The sequence below is a fragment of the Aspergillus alliaceus genome (genome assembly GCF_009176365.1).
Source record: "Aspergillus alliaceus strain CBS 536.65 unplaced genomic scaffold BDW43scaffold_15, whole genome shotgun sequence".
NCBI lineage: Eukaryota > Fungi > Ascomycota > Eurotiomycetes > Eurotiales > Aspergillaceae > Aspergillus > Aspergillus alliaceus.
This window is the reverse complement of record NW_022474698.1, coordinates 239,861-260,726: the sequence shown is the minus strand read 5'-3', so window position 1 is coordinate 260,726 and position 20,866 is coordinate 239,861. Positions and strand designations below refer to the sequence as shown.

Below are 20,866 nucleotides of genomic sequence, written 5' to 3'. Positions count from 1 at the left end.
AGTAGATATAAAACAACGCAAACATCAATCGAAAAGGGGCAGAAAAGAAAAGACCACGCATTGAGAAAGTGTCAGCTGCCCAGGCACCCCACATTTTTTGATACACCCGATCCATGAAAGCAAACGTAAACAGACCATGGCAAAGATAAAGAGGGAACAGACCGCTTAGTAGCAACGAGTAAAAGGATTGTCAAAACCAGCTGACAAGGAATGCATGAATTGTGCGTCTCGGTATCATCAAGACCGTAATAACTTTACATCAAGAACACAAGAGAAAGCCTCCCGGAGACTCGTCAGGCAAAAAGACTTAAGGAACAGCACAACATTTAATTTGCTCGGCATATATCGTAGCATTCGCATCGTTGCCCGCGATGTGGGGGCCCAAAAACGTAAAGCCGGAAGCCCGCAAAGCACCCACTTGTTGGTAGTCTATTCTCAAGCATAATGTTAGAGATCCTCTGTACTGCGATTGGCTTTGGTTGAGCCATTGATTTCCCCATTGGACTTATCATCCTGTGGCTCTTCTTCATCGTGTGGGGTTTCAGAATGATCCCCATTACTCGCATCAAGTACTTCCAAAGCCTCGTTAGCATGTGTGTTTTCCATAGGCTCGGGTTCTTGCTCGGGTTCTGCGTCTTGATTTGTCAAATCTGCAAAGACATCGTCTAGGTTCTGCCTAGGACTACTGTCAAAGGGGTTCTCATTAGCGACATCAACTCCTGACGGTCCGTCGTCGGGGTCCCGATTGAACTGCGGAGAGCTAAAGAGGGATGCATCCAGTCCTTGATGAGTTGGGGACGGAGAGCGCGCAGGAAATGAGGGCGAATGAGCCGCAGCATGGGGCAGGAAAGCTGAAGAGCCCGGAGCAAAGGCCGGTGTAGAGTCGCTTGCAGGAAGAGAATAATTTGCCGAGAAAGGATAAATCGAGTTTTGCGCATCGGACATTGGGGCTAGCGTAGGTTCGCCGCGGGTTGAATCGGAATTCGACCCATCGCCAGGTGTTTGTGCCCCAGGAAGCAGAGAAGATTTTCCCGACTGCGAATCGATTGATTTACGGCTGGGTTGTTTCGTGCGTAGATGAGGAGGAAGATCCTCCGGGCGATCGACGCCCAGCTGTGCCATAATCTTCTGCTGCTTTGTCGGACGTGGCTTGCGAGTAGATAGAGACTGTTCCAAGATTGGCGGTGGCTCCGGTGCTACCGGGGCCCATTTATGGATCTCTTGTCTGAAGAAGTTCGTTTCATACGCCAATAAGACCTCAGCACCTTCGATCTTTCGTAGATAGAATATCAGCGTGGGGACTTCTTCAGTAGTGGTACATGCGGCATTGGTGAAACCATGGAGGAAATCACGAAAGCCAACCGCTTGATTGATGATGTTATCCAAGATTTGTTCCTCATCAGGTTGGAAAGGCAAGCCAAGGATTTCGGCCTGCCAGTCTTGAAGATCTTCTAGTTTTGGACGGGCGGCATCTCGGGGGATTTTTTGGCGCCAATCGCAGATAGGGCATGTATACTTGTCGAACTCCTTGACTTTCCCTCTCGCGATCTTCAGGCATTTGCCATGATACCTATTTTCGAGAGTCAGCCGGTTTGTATAGCGTCAAATTACCCGCAAGAGACCTACCACTCGTGGCAGACTTCACACTCAATCATCATCCCGGCTTCAGAGTGCCTGCAAATACAGAAAACATCTCGCTTTCGTGATTTCCCACCACCCCACATGCTAGGGGTGGTAGTGTTATTGTCCAACAAGCCATCGGGGGTATTATCTCGCGACGAAGGTTCGACAGGCGGTCGACAGCGGTCTTCCAAGTCAAAACAGTACGAGTTCCTCTTTTCAACGTATTCCATATGCGATTTTAATATATGCAGCGGGGCATTGGCTTTTCCGAATAGTTTCTTGCCTTTTCTCATCCAGTCCTCATGGCGCTTCTGCTCGCGTTCCAGGTCAATGGCTCCAGTTGGTCGGCTGTTCAGCTCCTCCAAGGACTCCATAAGTTCACGGACTTCCTTATATTTGGGGCGGTTCCTGATATCAGGGTCCTTACTTCTCTCATACAGGGACTGTATCCTTCTCTGCGCTTCACGCTGTTTTGTCAATATGGCATCTACCGCGGCAAGAGTCTCGGGAGAGACAGGGAAACGGGAAGCCTGCGCAGACAAGGCTTCTAGCTGCTGGTAGTGAACAGCTTCTACAGACATCAATTCCTTGGCTTTAGCTTCCCAGGCCTCACCATGGCGGCATAGATCCTTGAAATAGAGTAGGTGCTCGTTGGTGTCCGACAAACCCAATTGCTCGCCAGCCAGTATTATTTCTTGACAGTCCTTGAGTGTCAGGTATTGATCGCGCTTCCGACGCGCTTCCTCATTCCATTTCATTTGCCGGAGAATATGTTCCAGACCGTCAACCTCGGGAATATCCACGTTGAAATTGCGAGCGGACTCCACTAGATCTTCAATTTCCTGGACCGATCGGATGTGGGGGTTCATAAGGGCAGCGTTAACGTCCTGGCGGAATTTCTCGATATCGCGGGTCTTCTCTTCCAGGGCCGCCATCTGTGGACAGTCGAACGACAGTTTATCAGCCTCTGCAAGAAGGGCGTAGATATTTTCTACTCTGCGAACTTCACGATCACGTTCTTCCAGCTGCGCGGCCTTAGAACTACTTTTGCGCCAAGCCTTCTCATTCTTCCTCCGGTTCTGCTGCTTCCGGGTGATGTAATTGGTTGCTTCTTCAACCCATTTATCGCAGCGCTGGACGAAGGCCGCAAGATCTTGGAGACCAGGCAAATGGTATGGGATTTTCTCACCTTCACTCAATAGATTATGAAGGACCTTCAACTGTGGCCTAGGCTCATCTTCCAATGTCTTGTCAAGCTTCTCACCCCACGCTTCCGGAATCCTGGCACGGTCCTGAACTTTCTGCACCAGAGCCTTCAAAGCCTCATCGCTAACTCGGTAACGTAATGTGTGATCCGGTCCAAGCAGCCTTTGCTTTAGTGGCTCTCCGCAGCAGATATTCATATCGACATGCGACAAACAAACGGTCTTCCCGGTTTTGTGACAGCGGAATTGCGTCAGGTAGGCATATGCTTTACACCACTGGCATTGATAATCTTCTTCCGGGAGGTCCTCATCTTCAACTACGAACTTCAGCTGGCAATTACCAGTATCTTTGGCATCTTCGGATCCAAGCGTGCAATGATGCAGAGCAATATCTCGATGCCGGGCGAAGAATGCAGCTCGTTCAGAAAGCTCCCTTGCACAGGTCCGCTGAAGCGCTGGAGACAACCATTTGGCAGTTGTAATGGACGTATCACGAGCTGCTGCCGTCAAAAGTAACTCATCATGCGAAAAACAAGGATGTCGCCGGAAGTGCTGTAGACGCTCAACACCCATGGCACCCCAAGGCTCCCAGTCTGCAGGTGCAAAGTTGACAGCTTCGTTAAAATTAAAGCCATGGTTGAAACCTGCATGGTAAGCCTGGGGAAAGGTGATGACAAGCTGTCCAGCCCGTTGGTCAAGCGCATACACGTTGACACCAGCTTTCCTGAGCTGATCCGGTGGCATTAGAGTGACTAGTTGGAAGAGAAGATCCGGCTGACCCTCGAAAAGCTCTGGGACTGCCTGCCGCATAGCTTCCTCAAACGCTTCTGCGTCGGCGCCAGGAATGCCGTACCAGGTCTTTGTAGCACCGAAGTGTTGATAGTTGGCCGAATAGGCATAATGGTCTTCGTTGTGCCAGCAGAATGTTGAGAAACACATACCGACATAAACCCAGGGGACTGTCATGCCGGAGATGTCCGACTTGATATGGCGAAATAAAGAGTCACCGTGGAAGGGAAGAACGTTCAAATTCCAAGGGTCAACCGAGTAAGGATCGAGAGGATTCCGTTCAATAGTGGGAAACCCACTACCATGAGTAGTCGAATGGATATCGGCACCATACTCTACTTCCACAGTCTCTGTTAGGCTTTCCACTAATCTCCAGAATTCGCGCTCCACGTCGTCTTCAGACTCTCGCCTATGGCTGTTGAGAACAGGATCAAATGGCATCTTTGAGGCGAAATAATTCTGTTTGAAAATATTTGCCTTCTCTTGAAACTGCCGAAGAGAGTAAACCCCTCCTTCTTCGAAACCAAACTCCCCTGTGCCTACCAGGCACTTAGGGCAGTGCCAATCGTACTCGGGAACAGTAGTTAGAGGAGGATCGAGACAGTACTTGTGATAGCCATGCTCACAACTGTCGCATACAAGAATCGAGGAGCTGTCTTCGGACTTGCCGCAATTCTCGCATTTCTAAGTCCAGTTAGCACGGTATGGTCATGATCGGCAATGTGACATCAACTTACATCGCCCATCTTTCGGCCGTCACTTTTCCGTGCCCGTGGGGGGGCTGGTCGAAGAAGAGTCATATGTGAACCGGCAATTGTAGGTAAAGGCGCATCTGAAAGAAAACATTAGAACAAGGTATGAGAGTGAAACTAATGATTGCACACCTTTGCGAAGACGCTTACTCCGCCGACCATTCGGATCGTCCCCATTTTCGGTTTGAGAACCACTTTCGTGGCTGATCGCGCGCTTCGTTTGATGGCTGCCATGGCCATTAGGCACGGGAGTCGTAACTGAATGATGCTCAGCGACGCTTTTTGGTGTAAGAGAACCATTCTCCGTTTCGCGTTTTATGGTCGGATTGTTGTTCACCGCTATAAATGATGGCGACCGGTTGACGGCAGTAAATCCAGAACTCGCATTTACAGGCGTGAAGCCAGACGCTATCGGGCGAGGAGGTGTCGGCTCCACCGGAGGTGTAGCCTTATCTGGGGTTGTCTCCATCTCCCTCGGAGTACTCTGGGGAACGGACGGCGGGACACTCATTGTTCCCTTGGGTACCATATGTGGCGTGCCAATGTCTAGGGGCATGGGCTTCTTAGCCATAGGCGATTGATGGGGCGACGGCGTGTAAGGGCCACCATGTTCCAGCTCCAATTGCTGCTGCACCCCGGGCTTAGCCACGCGGAGGTATTCCTCGTACGGCTGGAGCCAGCGTTGATAGGAATTCTTGAGCGATGTGGAAAGGGAAGACATAATTTTGCCACTGTAGCCAAGGTCGCGGCCAATCTCTGCCCACTTTTTCATCTTGCACACTTGATCAAAACCACCCCTCACTTCGACCGCCTTTTTCAGCTTGTACAAATCCAGAGGGCGCTTGTCGACGCTCGGGAAGCGGTTGAGATTTGTTCCATGTTGCTTGTGAAATTTGGCCAGCTGGTCGAGATAATTTAGATTTGCACGGGTTCCTGGGTCCGGGTCAGAACTGGGCTGCGGAGCACCACCGGCAGCAGACGTGGCTGAACGCGGGGGCATACCTCCTTCAACCGAGTTAAGCTCCTGTCGGCGGGTTTTGAAGTGGAATCGCTGCAAAATTAAATTGTCAGTTTTATTTGTGATTAGGAAAGGGGGAAACATCCGCGCAGATAGTCAACACAGAGTACCCCGGCAGGCCAACAGTTCATATAGTGTGTGCGTACCTCTGTGTCAATAGCAAACGGCGGTTGCCAATTTTCCGGTGGGATGATCCTGCAAATTCCATATTTCTGACCTTCAGGCGCTATCTTGCGGATGTATTTCTCGGGATCCTTGAATTCCTCCTCAGTCGGCCGGAACGTAGGTGCCTCTTCTAAGCCATGAGGCCGAATTCGTTTACCCGGCTCTCGAGGGGCATTGGGTTGTCCTCGTCGCTCGACCGTGGACAAGTCGAGAGGTGCAGACCGTCGAGCACTCAGAGGTACATTGTGAGAATGCGACGGGTGGGTGCTAGAGGATCGGGTGGGTTGACGGCTCGCCGAAGGCTGTCCGCCAGTCGAGTTGCCTCCCGTCGAGGCCGGAGCCACCATCTCTTATCTGCGACAGTCAAATCGAGGAGGAAAGAAAATTGCGCGTGTCTTATCGCGGTTGGAAGGGGGCAGTCATCCGATGCGAAAAACACATGAGAGGGAGGACAGCCGATGAGGAATGGACCGCGAAGAAGTTCAGAGAGTGATCCGACCGATTGAGGAAAGGATTAGGTACAGCGAGGGGGTAGGTGAAAGGGACAGCGAAGGAGGAATTCGATGATGGAAGAGGAGAAGTAGATGTCCAAGGGAAGGCCGAGATGAATCCGGGAGGACAAAGAGTGTGGAGAATCTCGGAAGAGAATCAAGAACCGGTAGCGTGTGCCACCAGGACCAGAAGGCAGGTCAGCGCAGGAAGGAAATAATAGGTAGCAATTAGGTCGATATTGAAGAGGAGCTATGCGTGGAATTGTGAGTTAGCAGCCCGTCACGATTGGAGGATTATTAGTAGATCGATGGTTAGTAAAAGTAGGGCAGGTGGTTTGGTTAGGTAAGTAATCCGACCAGTCGCTCATGCCAGGTCAAGTCGAGTCGTATCTCAGGTTCGGTAAGGTACAGACAGTACTTACGGTTATAGGAAAATACCTAGGCACTGTAGGTACTAGTAGTACGATTCTTGTGTCCAGTAGCCCAGGGAATCGGAATGCAAGATACTATAAGCACAGAGTATATAAGTGGGTGGATCGACGCTTGGAGGAAATTTTTGTTTTTTTTTAAGGTCGCTGAAGACCGAAGGGGAAGCCACGGACTCTGGCCAAAAGGAAGGGGGTGGGTAAGGGTAAAAGAGAAAAGAGAAGAAGAGTTGATAGGAGTCAAGACCTCGATCCATGATTTGCATGGGAACTGCTTCACTACTACTACTGGGGCTGGTAGCGAAAACCCTTGAACTGTAATATAAGGTATCTTGTATTACTGTATCGAAAGATATCTCTTGTCCGCAAACGGTGAGATGTGACGAGATATTGCCCTAATGGGAACTTCCACATACTCCGCAAAGTCAGCTCCATCACACATTTTATCAACAAAAATTAATGTATATCAAAGTAGTCGTGGTATAGCTAGTAGTTGGCATAGGTTTTAGGCAGCGGACAAAATTCTGATGGGCATCTTTCCCTATCCGATCGCTCCATAGGAGGGAAGGGAATAGCTGCCCACGTCGGGTTGACGGAAATCTATATTGGTTACTGTACAGCGGGAGATGTATGGGGTCGGTAATGATTACCGCAGGCTATGGGGATGTCCCGCGTCCACTACTTAGTTTCAACCACAAGTCGGATTCTAATATAACTTGATGGTGCCCTTCATATGTGCTCAAATTAACTTTTGGTATATATATATTAGTTTCAAGCAAACACTCCAAATTAGCTGATGAGAATTATAATATTCCGTAGACCCGAGTTGATCTCAGAAGAAAAGGATCTTCCGGTCCCTGAGCCCTAGGTAGGGTGTCTGGGGAGAATGAAACGCAGTCAAATATGACACGTCAACCGCGGTCCGGATTCAACCACAATAGCAATGATCCCTAAGTGATAATGAGACATAATCTAGCTTCAAGTGTTTTATGAGGGGACACCCAGCGCTTCAGAGGTGGATTTGTGCCCTGATAAGTGTCACTTTTCACTGGTCCGTGGTGATGCTCGTCATGCAGGGTACGCTATTTTTCATATCACATGAGCCGTAATTTTACGGGTGGATTGCTTCCGAACTCGGTTCCAAAGCCACCGCGTCGGCTTTGCCAGTGTTTTTATCGTCTTAGAACGGAGTAGTGAGGTATGCGAGTGATTTTCAACGGGGAGAACCCATGTTTACTTATCAAAAAGTGGACATAGTAAGTAGTACTACCTAATAATGTCTACGGAGTACTCCGTAAACTAAACTAAATTAAGAAGTTAGTAGTTAGTTGAATTTTGCATGAACCAGCGTACCTAAATATTTTAATTTACTTTCAATAAATTCAAGAAATATATTTTTTAAAGTTTTTAGTCATTTATTTTATTTATTTATTTTCCCTTATTGTCTCTTTTCCAGCTTCTTGTCCCGTTGTACTGACCTCGCAGATCATGCAATGCTCCTTCCGTTTTTATTCCTGAGGCTGAATGGTTTTCACTAACTATTGCTCGGTGAGATCATATGATTCCGGGAATTAGTGCCTAAGGCATGGTTCCATTCCCTGCTACACAGGTACAATTTCCTCATGGTTTCAATTACCTTGAGGTGGGACGTGGGGGTTGTGTAATGTTACATTGCATAAACACAGCAAGTAATATCTCGAGAGAATGCAACTTCTAAAAATTAAAACCCTCTCTTTTATTTTTCTTTTTGAAAAAAAGGCCCCCGGTATTGACATTGCTTACTATATTTATGTCATGTGACTAGGAATATATATCGGAGTAAACGACGAATAATCGCAGTACGGTAACGACAAACAATACGTGTCATTGCCTCTCAATCCATACAAACAGACCAGACAATTTAATACGTTTCCAATGAATCGTTAAATCCATATATATTCAATTTTGGCGAAACCCAACACGGGAACACCCTTTTCAACGCCATGGCCGATGTATATGATGACCATGTAAAACCTATCCCAGCCTTCTATTGCTGTTATCTCCTCCGATCTACTGTTCGGCATTCTTCTCTCTACATCGGCTCTACTCCTCATCCATCCAGGCGGCTTGCGCAGCACAATGGCGTCGCAAAAGGAGGAGCACGCAAGACTGCAAATGACAAGAGACCATGGGAGATGGTAGTCATCGTAGAAGGCTTCATGAGTCGGACGGCCGCCTTGCAGTTTGAGTAAGCGGTGTTGGTTATTATTTTTCTTATCTCTGTGTACCCGACTGTCTAACGCCTTTGCAGGTGGGCATGGCAGAAACCGAGCAAATCTCGTCATCTAGGTTTTTGTGAAGAGAATAAAACCGCTCCGGAAACGCCTTATAACGCGAAATTTACACGAGGAAAAGACAAAGGGCGAGTTTGTCGCCCCGCGAGATCCCTCAAAGGACACTTGGAGAATTTGCACGCCTTGCTACGATCGATATACTTCTCCAGTTTGCCTCTCAAAGTACGGTTTTTCTCTGCCGACGCCCACCAGTTGTGGCGGATCTGGAGTGATCGTATAGATGGCGTCATCCCAGAGCACACTAAAGTCATTCTAGATGGCAGTTGTGCCGAGGATAACCCGCCTGGTGCTGATAACATGAGGGTTGGTAGCGTCGAATACCTCCAGGTTGACTATAGTAAGATACAAGATTATCTAGAGAAGGCAGTGTTTCAACTGGATGATCCGGAGGACTTGCAGTGCAAAGTGTGCCAAAGCCCCGTTGTTCCAAAGGAAGAGCTGGTAGTTGTCTGCCCCCAGGCACGCTGTTACTGCATCAGTCATATATTATGTCTATCGGCTAGGTTTCTAGATTCCATAAAAGAGCCAGAACGACACATCCCTATATCGGGAAAGTGTCCTGGGTGTCACAAGATCGTCCAATGGTCCTTGATGATGCAGGAGCTGAGTTTTCGGACCCGTGGAGGAAAAGAATTGCAGGCTATCTTGAGAAAGAAGAAACAAGGCGATTGCAAGGTAGATAATATTCCGCGAGAGAACATTGATAATGCGAACTCTGCTTCTGCAGAACACCGCGACCTTCCCGTGTCGGTCGGCGACGCAAGAAAAGACACAAATGATAGCTCTGATGAAAGCATACCAGGCGACCTCCCTCTAGATGATGACTGGTTTGAGTTATTGGCCCTCGAATCAGACCCCGCGATCGGTGATCCACCGAAGTCTCCTGCAATGCCCCCGAGAGTGGAGATCGTCATTGAGGATAGCGATTGTGATGATACAGGATGAGAACGTACTGGGACTCTTTCCACATCTAGCCAATCGAGCCCAACTCAAGCTACAATAGTGTCAAATTTCCGCAAAGGCCCAGTAATCTGTGCTATGCAGTCAGTTGCTTTCTCCTGGATTTCTTCCGATACTTCTTGGAATGATCTCCCCGCATCGATAATGTGGATGTCGCCAGTTGGTTGCAAGTCAAATAAAGCCTGGAAGAGCTCGCGCACACGGCTTTGCATGGTTTCATTCTCATACCGCTCCGCACCAAACCCACCCCGCTTTGCAGCCTCTCCAGGTGAGATTCGGAGGAAAAGGCACATATCTGGTCGAGGAAGGCCAATTTCAGGCTGCCATGCCCATTCAAGGGATAAAGATGGATTCCCTTTTGCGGCAGAGTATACAGCACCTGAGTAGGAGTAGCGGTCCACGATCACAGTGATCCCATTGGCTATATCTTCTTCAATAACCTTACTTATCTCCCAGCGGTTGGCAGAAAAGAGAAGATGGATAGAATGGTCATCTAACTGCGACTGACCACGTAAATAGCCGTCAATTAGTTTGCCAGTGGCTGTGGTGCGGTCTGGAAAGGACTAAATTAGAGTATGGTCCGCATGACCGAAGTTGATCGTGATGCGAGAGATACCTGGAAAGCGAATGTATTTTACCGGGTGACCCGACTCTTGCAGGTAGTCGCGCAGGTATTCGCACTGGCTTGATTTTCCTGCTCGATCCAAGCCTTCGACGACAATAAGAGCCCCGCGATTTGTACGTTCTGACATATTGTATGAATGATTAGAAAGATAGATGTGCGATTGTTGAATAAAAAAGCGATCTTTAAGATGATGAGAAAACAAAAAGAGGAAAAAAGGGCAAGAATCTAGTCAGATCTGAAAGGTAAGGTATCACCCAAGTATATACAAGATGCAAGAGGAGGAGTAGTAAGAAGTCATAATGTGGCGGCGGGTTTACGTTCTGTATTTTCAGGCATCCAACTTCCCAGATTTGCTCAAATTAATTTCTCGTCTCCCGACAATCATTTATTCATCCGATCAGCACTGCGTCAATTTTGGAACTTCCCCGGTGATCGCCATGGGTCATGATACTTCACAAAGGCCTCCTAATGACATGGTCAATTTCAATATCTTAAATTCTGCTGCTGCCTCAACCCTAGCACCGCGATTGGGCAAGCTGGCAATTGCGGGCAGAAATGCGATTGCTACGCCGCACTACATCCCATTGACGTCGCGGGGAGCTCTCCCCCATGTCGCGCACGATGTCATGCGCGAGCAGACTGCTATTAGCGGTTTGTACTTTGGTCTAGAAGATTGTATGCATTTGATCATATCCCCTGTGTATATATACCCTTGAGGCTTGAAGCACGTGAGACGCTGACAGTTAATGCCCACCGGGGCCTAGATCAGTCATAGAAAAGCTACAGAAGAAAGCATGCCCTCCAGTTTACAATACCCCAGCCGCTCCGAATGAATCGCCTCTACGCAACTTTGTTTGTCTCCCTGAAGATCCTGTGGTGGTTTTGGGTCCACGTCGAGTGCCTCCGCTCCCGTGTCCCCCTTCGAATACGCCCAACTCGGTTGCTGTGCTCACCACGGTAGGCTTCGGACAACTGGAGGCTGGTCAGTATGTCGAAGCTGTACAAAAGATGCGTCCGGATATTGTAGTTGGACTGGCAGATTTGGTCCTAACCCATCAGCCCGGGTTAAAGAGACAAGGGAAGATGGTCGATAGGACTCATGCATTCACCACGTATTCGACGGAGCAGCTCTATGGGAGCGCGGTCCTAGGCAGAAATCGCTCGAAAACGGCTTACTTTGCGCCCTTACTGCCGTTAGATAATACCCAGCAGACACTGTACTTGGAGGACTTGGAAGAGGATCTTCGGCAGTACATTTCCGGACTTGCTTTATATGAGTCGGCATCACTATCTATCGTTCCTGAGTCTCTGGGGGATCTTCCACGACTACTCTTCAGCAAGCCAGCTACGCCACATGACATCTTACGAGAGGTCTCTCTTGGTGCTGATCTTCTTACAATCCCCTTCTTGGGTGTCTCTTCGGATGCCGGCATAGCCTTGGACTTTGTCTTTCCGCCGCCATCCGATGCCAGTGATACATCTGTCGCAGAACTTAAACCGCTAGCCCTCGACCTATGGGCAACTACTTTCACAACAGACACATCACCGCTCCATAAAAAATGCCAGTGCTATACCTGCCGAAATCATCATCGCGCTTATATACACCATCTTCTCGCGGCAAAGGAAATGCTGGCTTGGACCCTTCTCCAGCTCCATAATCTCCACACGATGGACAATTTCTTCGCCAATATCAGAAAAAGTATTCAACAGGGTACTTTTGAGTCCGATGTTGAAAGATTTCACCGGGTCTACGACCCTCAGCTACCTGAACAAACAGGCCAGGGCCCACGGTAAGATAGCCGTTCTGTTCTTTTTATACACTTTTTACCCAACTCCGACTAACTCGATCTTTCCCAGTGTCCGTGGCTACCAATCTCCTAGCAGAGGACCAAATGAACCACGCCGCAACCCTCGCGCATATGGTCGTTTGGACGATGCGATAGATAAGTTCGCCGAATCGCAATCGTCAATCGCCACCCCGGACACCGGAGCCGAGGGGCTCGAGGAACATGGGTTTGCCCAGAAGCTATCTTAATGATACAATTTCTACATTATACATCAATTCCATAATTTACGCTACTGACACGGATTTGGTGCTGAGGCATACATGGTGTTTATTTTCTCTTAAAGTCTTGATTCGTGGAGACCGATACTGTTAACGGTGTGCAAGCGCGCCTCCCACAACGATACTCCCCAGCTAGATATAGGAAGTCAAAAAGACCTAGATTGCCGTGTTGTAAATGATTACAACGTGGTTATGATTGGTTATAAGATCATTATGCAATGAAAGAATCATGATCGTGGGAAGATGATACTTAATGTTCCTTGGTCCGTATTTTATACATCTCACTACTTGAGACAAAGTAGAGCTTATTTAGCATTCGCTAGAACCTTCCACATCCACTTCTTCTCATCCTCCTCATCCTCCGATCCCATCTCGGTTCCCGCTCCGAAGTCCTGACCGACAACACAGACGAGCCAGATATCGTGCTGGATATCGTTGAGGAAGCGCTCGGTTGCAGAGTTGCGTGGATAGATGCGGCGCCATTCATCCCATATACGGAACGCCTCCTCGCCCCAAGCGCGGAAACTGACTTCTTCGATGATAGTGGGGGTAACAATTTCTTTTCCACGGAAGACGCCCCATGTCACGGCGTTGACGTTGTTCGGGTTCATCTCAATGGGATCGGCGTCGGAAGTTTGGGCTGGCAAGGAAGATTCGAAGTCACCCTTTACATTGGCTGCGAACCAGGCAAGTTTTTCATGACCGTGTTTCTTAAGTAATGGCTTGAGTACCGACTGGTAGTCTTCGCTTGGGCAGAAGAACTCAACGAACGGTTTCTGGAAGACAAATCCCTCGCGGGGAGGACCCCAGCCGAATATAGGGTCATCGCTGCGAACGCCATTCACAGCTGGCTGGGATGCCAACGTCCACCAGCCATTACCATCAATGAGTTTTAGAAGGTCCGACCGGATAATCTCTGTTTCCGCATTCAAACCGGGACTGCCTTCCTCGGCACCACCCTCTGACCATGGGACCATGTGTAACTCACCCGAGACGTGGCGGCGGAAGAGGGTACTGATGTCTTCACGAGACACTGGGAAACCCCAGATTCGGTGAGCAACCGAAGGGGGAACGTGCAACGATGGGCCGTAGCCATCAATTTCACCGAATGCTGGTGAACGAGCATCACCCCAGCGACCGTTCGGGAAGTCATCCCAGGTGGCCTCCCTGCCAAGGGCACCAAGACCTTCCGAAATCTGAAGGGTTGTGCTGCGATCTGGTGGCATCGCAGGCATTCCAGCACTTGTCGCAGGAGCTTCATGTGAGACGGAGGCTTTTGATGATCCTTCGGAAATCTGTAGCTTGTCTACAATGACCCGATTATGCGGAAGAGAATTGATAGACGAGGCCCGCCGTCTCGTTAGAGAACGTAGTTGAGCCCCGTCCATAGCAGAGATATCCCCTCCATCTTCTAATGCATCAAAGTCCTCGGAATATGGGGGAATGAGATCGCAGCGTTCGAGAATGAATGACACTGTCTTTTCAAGATTCAGAGTGTAGAAGTGGAAACCTCGGAGCCCAGGAGAGGGGATATCCCTAACACCACCCACAATATTGCTGATTATATCCACACCGATGCGTTTCACAGCATCATCGTCGTGTTTCGCTTCTTCTAGTTTCGAAAGGATATGAGGCGGAATTTTAACATGGCTGAGTTTCGTCACTCTCGTCAAGATCTTGTAGCTGTGGATTGGCATCAAGCCAGGAATGATAGGGATAGTTTTGAATGCGCCAGATTCATGGTTCCGTAACATATTCTCAAATTTAGTGTAAGCTTCAATGTCATATGTCAACTGTGTCATTATGAAGTCTGCGCCCGCCTGGGTTTTCTCCACTAAATATGGGAGATCCTTCTTCGGATCTTGAACATCTTGGAAAGAATCGACTGGGTGGCCTTCTGGATAGGCGGCCACACCTAGACAGAAGTAATCACCAAATTTTTGGCGAATGTATCGTACGAGATCTACAGCGAATGTAAAGTCCTTGTTGCTATCGTCTTCTCCATGCATGTTGTATTCTTCACTGCGCGGCGGGTCACCACGAAGAGCCAGAATATTGCGAATACCCAAGACCTTGGCCTCTTCTAGTGCCTCATCTACCAAGGCACGGCTCATGTTGGTGCATGTGAGATGTAAACATGTTGTCAATTGCAACTGGCGCTGGCAGATCTCCGCCAGCTCCAACGATCTCTGTGCAGTGGTACCTCCAGCGCCCCAGGTGACGGTGACAAACAACGGCCGCAAGGCTTGTGCCATACGCTCCAAACGGGCTTGAAGGTTAGCAAATCCCTATGTAATCATAATTTATTAGCAGGCAATCTCGATATCTGCCGATGCGGGGAGGAGGGGTACCCCACCATCTGAGTTTTTGGAGGGAAAAACTCCAAAGAGAAGTAATTTGCATCCGGCGGCAAAGCCGCAATCTTATCTGTGATCTTCTCCATCTTATCCCCAGTGTCTGTTCCGGCAAAGGTATGGAAGAGGTGGTAGTTGAAAGAGGATGACTGGGGCGTCATCAATCGGGGAGCGAAACGTTCAGGTCGGAGTTTGACCAGCCCTCCGATTAACGGAAGCGGAAGCATGCCGGTGACATCTCCATGAGGTAGGGCTGCATGACAGGCTCGAGATCGACTAGGATCTGTGCTTACACATTTCTTAGAATACAATCCTCAAGGACTCGTACACTATTAGAGCATGCTATCAAAATGATGGCTCAGTGTTTTCATAAGACCATCAATGACTCAGGACGCCGCGTTGCAAACATAGCAAACACTAACCCTTTATCGCGGATCAGTGCAATATGTATAGCCTTCATCAACACAGACTTCTCCGCCTCTCTTGACCACATACGCCAGTGCATAATGCTCCATCATGTTCATTGATTGACTCGGCAGATTTTGCTAGGTTGACATCTTTCTTTTCTCCCCCAATTGCCCCCGGGGCCATACAACAAGTTGGAGCTTCTAGTCAATGATCTTGGAACACAACGCAAGATGTCATCATTCCAACGCCAATCGGCGTTCCTTCACCAAATTCGCCTTTCGTCGCCCTTCAAGCACTTCTTCCGCCGTCAATATTCAACTCCTCCTCCTTATTCATCTTCAAAAGACTCTTCATCTCGTCTTCGCAAGCTGAATGATCGCCTCCCGCCCTTCCTTCGCGCCTACACAACTCCATTACTCGGGGCTCCAGCAACACATGTTACGTCCTTTTTGATCCTACATGAACTCACTGCCATCGTACCTCTATTTGGACTAGTAGCTGCTTTTCACTACGGGAACTGGTTACCAGACTTAACCTCTAATAACGCCTTCGAGGAAGGAACACAGCGTTTTGGGCGATGGTTACGGAAGAAGGGCTGGGTGGAGGACGTTGATGTGGATGCTGTTGAAGGGGATGTAGGTGTGAACCATCAAGACCTTATGACAGAGAAGCCGATTGCGGGGAGCAATAAGGAAGGCGTACGTTTGGTGCTGGAATTTGCGACTGCCTACGCGGTCACCAAGGCTTTTCTGCCGCTCCGAATTGCCGCAAGCGTATGGGCAACACCTTGGTTTGCTCGAACTACACTGGTGCCAATGGGCAAATGGTTGAGGAGGTTGCTGGGGAGAAGGTAGATATTGACGTTCCCCACCATCGCTAAAAATTCCGGACCGATAATATACCAAACCGGGAGGTCCCATTTTGGGTCGTAAATATTGTATAATTTCTATTTCTCGTGTCTTTTCTGATTTATATCAGTTGCCGCCTGCATGGTCTAAAACCGTAACCAGGAAGCAGATTTTTTAAATCCAAGATCGAAAAGAGAAATTTAGGCCTTCTCATAGATCCAGTCGAACTGGCTGTGCTTGTACTTCTGGAGCTCCTCAGGCTTGAACCAGAGGGCAATCTCCTTCTTGGCGTTCTCGACGCTGTCGGAGCCGTGGCAGACGTTGCGGCCAACATCCTATATAAGAGTAAGAATAATGCAGTATATTACAGACCAAAAGAGCGGGGGTCTTACAATGGCGTAGTCACCACGGATGGTGCCAGGGGCGGAGGCAAGAGGGTTGGTAGCACCGAGGATGGCTATTGTCATGATGAGTGTTTGTCTTCAGAGATCATTAAGGAATCAAATCTTACTGCGACCGGTCTTGACGGCGTCACGGCCCTCCCAGACCATGGCGACGATGGGGCCGCTCAACATGTCTAAAGGCAAGCGTCAATTTGTCTGCACAAAAATTTTCTGTCTCGATTTCTAGAAGGTACTTACAAGAGACGAGGCCGGGGAAGAAAGGCTTCTCCTTGAGGTCAGCATAGTGCTGCTCAAGGTGCTCCTTGGAGGGGGAGGTGAGCTTCAGGGCAGCGAGCTTGAATCTATGAAACGTCAATACAGGTGCCATATATATATTGTTAGAATTGGAGGAATACGAACCCACGGCTCTCGAAGCGGGAGATGATGGGGCCGACGAGACCGCGCTGGTTGACAAGGTTAGTTTCTAGCTCAATCCGAAAGAACCGTCTGTCTAGTTCATGGCACTAATCTAATGGTTTAACAAATCTTACCTGGACACCGTCGGGCTTGATGGCAATGAAGCTGCATCAATCAGTTAGTTTTGAGTAGACAATGAGGGGCAATCGGGAGATGGGAAAAAAATTGCTAAGGGCAAAGGAGGGAGGGGTAGAAAGGATTGGGAGAAGGTCCGTGGTAACTTACGTCTGCTCGTCGGACATTTTGATGGATTGGTGATGTCAAAAGGTAACAATTGAATCAAACAGGCAGGACTGAAGGGGAGAAGAAAAGGAAAGTCGAGGTATTGGTGTGAGTTGGCCAAAAATATAGCAGCGGAGGGACCGCAACGGTGGGGCACGAGGGGCGGTCGTTGGCTGATAGAAGCCTGATCTATGCCTGACTGCCTCACAGCCTGAGGTGTCTCACCCCAGCCGCCCTAACGGGGATAGCGTTGCTCTAACCCAATATGGAGCTTCCCCATCTTCGCCGACCATCTGGCCAGCCTGGAACTAACGATCATTGTACTAATATCAACTATCTAACAAACGTGACAGTTTCGTGTGTCCGACTTTCAGCTTGGGTAGATGCAGGTCAGCGCATTAGTGGCTGACAAGTATTATACTTTCAGAGGTTGAGTGTCTCTGATTGCGTCTATTAGCTCAAAGATGGCCGGGAGCCGGCTGTTGTCCACTCGCTGGACCCTATTGCTTTCCTTGGTCATCCTACTCGGGTGTCTGATCATGCCCGGAGGTCAGCTTTGTTTACATGTATGAATTCCAAGTTATACTGGCGCTAACATCTCAATTTAGTTTCTGTAAAGCACGAGAATTTCAAGAAATGCTCTCAGTCTGGATTCTGTAAACGAAACAGGGCATACGCCGACGACGCTACCGCCAAGGGCTCAGCTTGGAGCTCTCCATATGAGCTTGACTCCTCGTCTATTCACTTCAAAAATGGCCAATTACAAGGAATTATTCTCAAATCGATATCTGCAGAGGAAAAGGTGAAGTTGCCTCTCGTCGTATCCTTCCTCGAGTCTGGGGTTGCTCGAGTCGTTATCGATGAAGAGAAGCGCTTGAAGGGGGAAATCGACCTTCGCCACGATAGTCAGGCTCGCAAGGAGAGATATAATGAAGCAGAAAAATGGGTTTTGGTTGGTGGCTTAGAATTGAGCAAATCTGCGATCCTGGATTCCATATCGGAGACCGGAGTTACCAGAGTTCTGTACGGACCAGGAAATGGTTACCAAGCAGTCATTCGTCACTCCCCGTTTAGGGTAGAGTTCCAGAGAGATGGGCAGACACATATTCAATTGAACAACAAAGGATACTTGAACCTAGAACACTGGCGACCGAAGGTTGATGCTGTGGAAGGTGACGGTGAGCATAATTCTGCATCTCAAGAAGACGAGAGTACCTGGTGGGAAGAGACGTTCGGTGGAAATACAGATTCGAAACCTAGAGGGCCTGAGAGTGTGGGATTAGATATCACCTTCCCTGCGTACAGCCATGTTTTTGGAATCCCAGAGCATGCTGATTCCCTGTCCTTAAGAGAGACCAGGTAGTTCGACCGAATATCCTACTTCGCTCGATAAAGCAAGCTAACGACATGATAGGGGCGGCCCGGGAAACCATGAAGAGCCTTACCGCATGTACAATTCAGATGTGTTTGAATATGAACTCAATAGTCCCATGACTTTATATGGCTCAATTCCACTCATGCAGGCACACCGACCGGGCTCTACCGTTGGTGTGTTTTGGCTGAACGCTGCTGAGACATGGGTGGACATTGTTAAGTCAACATCCTCAGCCAACCCCCTCTCTTTGGGGGTGGGCTCAAAAACCGATACTCAAAGTCATTGGTTCTCCGAATCTGGACAAATCGACTTGTTTGTCTTCCTAGGGCCCACACCACAGGATATCAGCAAGAAATATGGAGAACTCACTGGCTATACTCAGCTGCCTCAACATTTCGCTATCGCGTACCACCAGTGCCGCTGGAACTACGTCACCGACGAGGACGTGAGAGATGTTGATCGCAATTTCGACAAGTACCAGATTCCATATGATGTTATCTGGCTCGACATTGAGTATCTAGATGACAGGAAGTATTTCACCTGGGATCCGCTCACCTTTCCAAACCCGACTGGTATGGAGGAGCAGCTTGATGGCTCTGACCGCAAGCTCGTTGTGATAATCGACCCTCATATCAAGAACAAGGAAAAATACACCATCTCTGAAGAACTCCAGAGCAAGAAACTTGCCACTCGAAACAAGGATGGTGAGATTTATGAGGGTTGGTGTTGGCCAGGGTCATCCCATTGGGTGGACTGTTTCAATCCGGAGGCTGTCAAGTGGTGGGAAGGCCTGTTCAAGTACGACAAGTTCAAGGGTACACTTCCAAATGTCTTCATTTGGAACGATATGAACGAGCCGTCCGTGTTCAACGGCCCGGAAACTACGATGCCCAAAGACAACCTACACTATGGCAACTGGGAGCACCGAGACATCCACAATGTTAACGGTATCACTTTCGTGAATGCGACATACGGTGGTATGCTGGAACGTAAGAAAGGAGAGATTCGCCGGCCATTCATTCTGACACGGTCTTATTATGCTGGAGCCCAACGGATGTCCGCCATGTGGACTGGTGACAATCAGGCAACCTGGGAGCACCTGGCCATTTCTCTCCCCATGGTTTTGAATAATGGTATCTCCGGGTTCCCCTTCGCAGGAGCTGATGTTGGTGGCTTCTTCCACAACCCGAGCAAGGACCTTCTCACACGGTGGTACCAAACAGGTATTTGGTATCCTTTCTTCCGTGCGCACGCACATATCGATACTCGCCGGCGCGAGCCATACTTGATCAGTGAGCCTCACCGATCGATCATCGCCCAGGCCATTCGCTTGAGATACCAGCTCCTACCTGCCTGGTATACCGCATTCCAGGAAGCGTCGGTTAATGGAACGCCGATTGTGAGACCTCAATTCTATGTTCATCCTTCGGACGAAGCAGGCTTCACCATTGATGACCAGCTGTACCTTGGCTCTACTGGTATCCTCACGAAGCCGGTTGTCTCTGAGGGAGCCACTACTGTAGACATTTACCTTGCTGATGACGAGAAGTATTATGATTATTTCGATTACACGGTTTATCAAGGGGCCGGTAAGAGACACGAGGTTCCTGCGCCTCTTGAAAAGGTACCCGTGTTGATGCAGGGTGGCCATGTCATTCCTCGCAAGGACCGGCCACGCCGCAGTAGTGGACTGATGAAATGGGATCCATACACGCTTGTTGTCGTCTTGGATAAGAACGGCGAGGCAGATGGCACGCTGTATGTGGATGACGGTGAGACGTTTGATTACGAAAGAGGAGCGTATATCCATCGTCGTTTCCACTTCCACGACTCCGCTCTGTCGTCCGAGGACATCGGAACCAAGGGTGCCAAGACGGATGAGTACGTGAAAACAATAGCAAGCGTTCGAGTTGAGAGGGTAGTGGTAATTGATCCACCCCAAGAGTGGCAGGAAAAGGCCACTGTGACCATTATTGAGGACGGTGCCCAGGCTGCATCCACGGCAGCCCTGGAGTTCCATGCCCAGCCGAACGGCCAAGCCTCATATGCTGTGGTAAAGAACCCCAATGTTGGGATTGGAAAGACCTGGAGGATTGAGTTTTAAGCTGGTCAGAATAGAAGTATGTAGACCGGGTTATTTATTTATTTATTTTTCTATTTATTTAGTTCTTGATTGATTGAAGTATGGATTAGATATATGATTCGTACAGAATCAAAACAATCCATAGTGTTATACTAATTAATCAAGCAAATTTAAAGGTCCAGGTGGAGCCGGCTGAGTCAGCGAGCACCAGGAACGGCAGAAAAAAAAGAGGAAGACGAATTCGGTCAGTCACAAAATAATGTTC

The 20,866-nt window shown here is 48.9% G+C and overlaps 8 protein-coding genes across 8 annotated transcripts; 4 read left to right on the top strand and 4 right to left on the bottom strand.

Annotated features, from left to right (window-relative positions):
- Positions 1–447: 447 nt before the first annotated feature.
- BDW43DRAFT_309975 (putative PHD transcription factor (Rum1)) lies at positions 448–5,899 on the bottom strand (the record flags this gene model as incomplete). The annotated part of the gene is made up of 5 exons (XM_032046806.1): positions 448–1,570; positions 1,627–4,301; positions 4,355–4,449; positions 4,502–5,420; positions 5,534–5,899. The coding sequence occupies 5 exons, from the start codon at positions 5,897–5,899 to the stop codon at positions 448–450; spliced, it is 5,178 nt and encodes a 1,725-aa protein (XP_031901551.1).
- A 2,290-nt stretch (positions 5,900–8,189) lies between these two features.
- Positions 8,190–9,768, top strand: BDW43DRAFT_52094 (structure-specific endonuclease subunit SLX1). Its single transcript, XM_032050188.1, has 2 exons — positions 8,190–8,695; positions 8,759–9,768. The coding sequence occupies exons 1-2, from the start codon at positions 8,451–8,453 to the stop codon at positions 9,744–9,746; spliced, it is 1,233 nt and encodes a 410-aa protein (XP_031901550.1). The 5' UTR covers positions 8,190–8,450; the 3' UTR covers positions 9,747–9,768.
- A 22-nt stretch (positions 9,769–9,790) lies between these two features.
- Positions 9,791–10,513, bottom strand: BDW43DRAFT_299419 (bifunctional thymidylate/uridylate kinase; the record flags this gene model as incomplete). The annotated part of the gene is made up of 2 exons (XM_032044718.1): positions 9,791–10,314; positions 10,378–10,513. The coding sequence occupies 2 exons, from the start codon at positions 10,511–10,513 to the stop codon at positions 9,791–9,793; spliced, it is 660 nt and encodes a 219-aa protein (XP_031901549.1).
- Positions 10,514–10,823: 310 nt separating this feature from the next.
- BDW43DRAFT_299418 (tRNA-ribosyltransferase family protein) lies at positions 10,824–12,421 on the top strand (the record flags this gene model as incomplete). The annotated part of the gene is made up of 3 exons (XM_032044717.1): positions 10,824–11,061; positions 11,156–12,176; positions 12,244–12,421. The coding sequence occupies 3 exons, from the start codon at positions 10,824–10,826 to the stop codon at positions 12,419–12,421; spliced, it is 1,437 nt and encodes a 478-aa protein (XP_031901548.1).
- Positions 12,422–12,621: 200 nt separating this feature from the next.
- BDW43DRAFT_52023 (methylenetetrahydrofolate reductase (NAD(P)H) MET12) lies at positions 12,622–15,215 on the bottom strand. Its single transcript, XM_032050186.1, has 2 exons — positions 14,808–15,215; positions 12,622–14,739 (listed from the first exon to the last, which is right to left on the bottom strand). The coding sequence occupies exons 1-2, from the start codon at positions 15,030–15,032 to the stop codon at positions 12,757–12,759; spliced, it is 2,208 nt and encodes a 735-aa protein (XP_031901547.1). The 5' UTR covers positions 15,033–15,215; the 3' UTR covers positions 12,622–12,756.
- Position 15,216: 1 nt separating this feature from the next.
- BDW43DRAFT_52022 (uncharacterized protein) lies at positions 15,217–16,147 on the top strand. The gene has a single exon (XM_032050185.1). The coding sequence runs from the start codon at positions 15,444–15,446 to the stop codon at positions 16,065–16,067; it is 624 nt and encodes a 207-aa protein (XP_031901546.1). The 5' UTR covers positions 15,217–15,443; the 3' UTR covers positions 16,068–16,147.
- A 1-nt stretch (position 16,148) lies between these two features.
- On the bottom strand, positions 16,149–17,417 carry BDW43DRAFT_52030 (nucleoside-diphosphate kinase). Its single transcript, XM_032050187.1, has 7 exons — positions 17,147–17,417; positions 16,996–17,026; positions 16,865–16,908; positions 16,703–16,806; positions 16,573–16,638; positions 16,454–16,518; positions 16,149–16,396 (listed from the first exon to the last, which is right to left on the bottom strand). Exons 1-7 carry the CDS (start codon positions 17,161–17,163, stop codon positions 16,262–16,264), a joined length of 462 nt encoding a protein of 153 aa, XP_031901545.1. The 5' UTR covers positions 17,164–17,417; the 3' UTR covers positions 16,149–16,261.
- Positions 17,418–17,478: 61 nt separating this feature from the next.
- Positions 17,479–20,794, top strand: BDW43DRAFT_272625 (glucan 1,3-alpha-glucosidase ROT2). The gene is made up of 3 exons (XM_032041559.1): positions 17,479–17,692; positions 17,752–18,502; positions 18,558–20,794. The coding sequence occupies exons 1-3, from the start codon at positions 17,608–17,610 to the stop codon at positions 20,620–20,622; spliced, it is 2,901 nt and encodes a 966-aa protein (XP_031901544.1). The 5' UTR covers positions 17,479–17,607; the 3' UTR covers positions 20,623–20,794.
- The last annotated feature ends 72 nt before the right edge of the window (positions 20,795–20,866 follow it).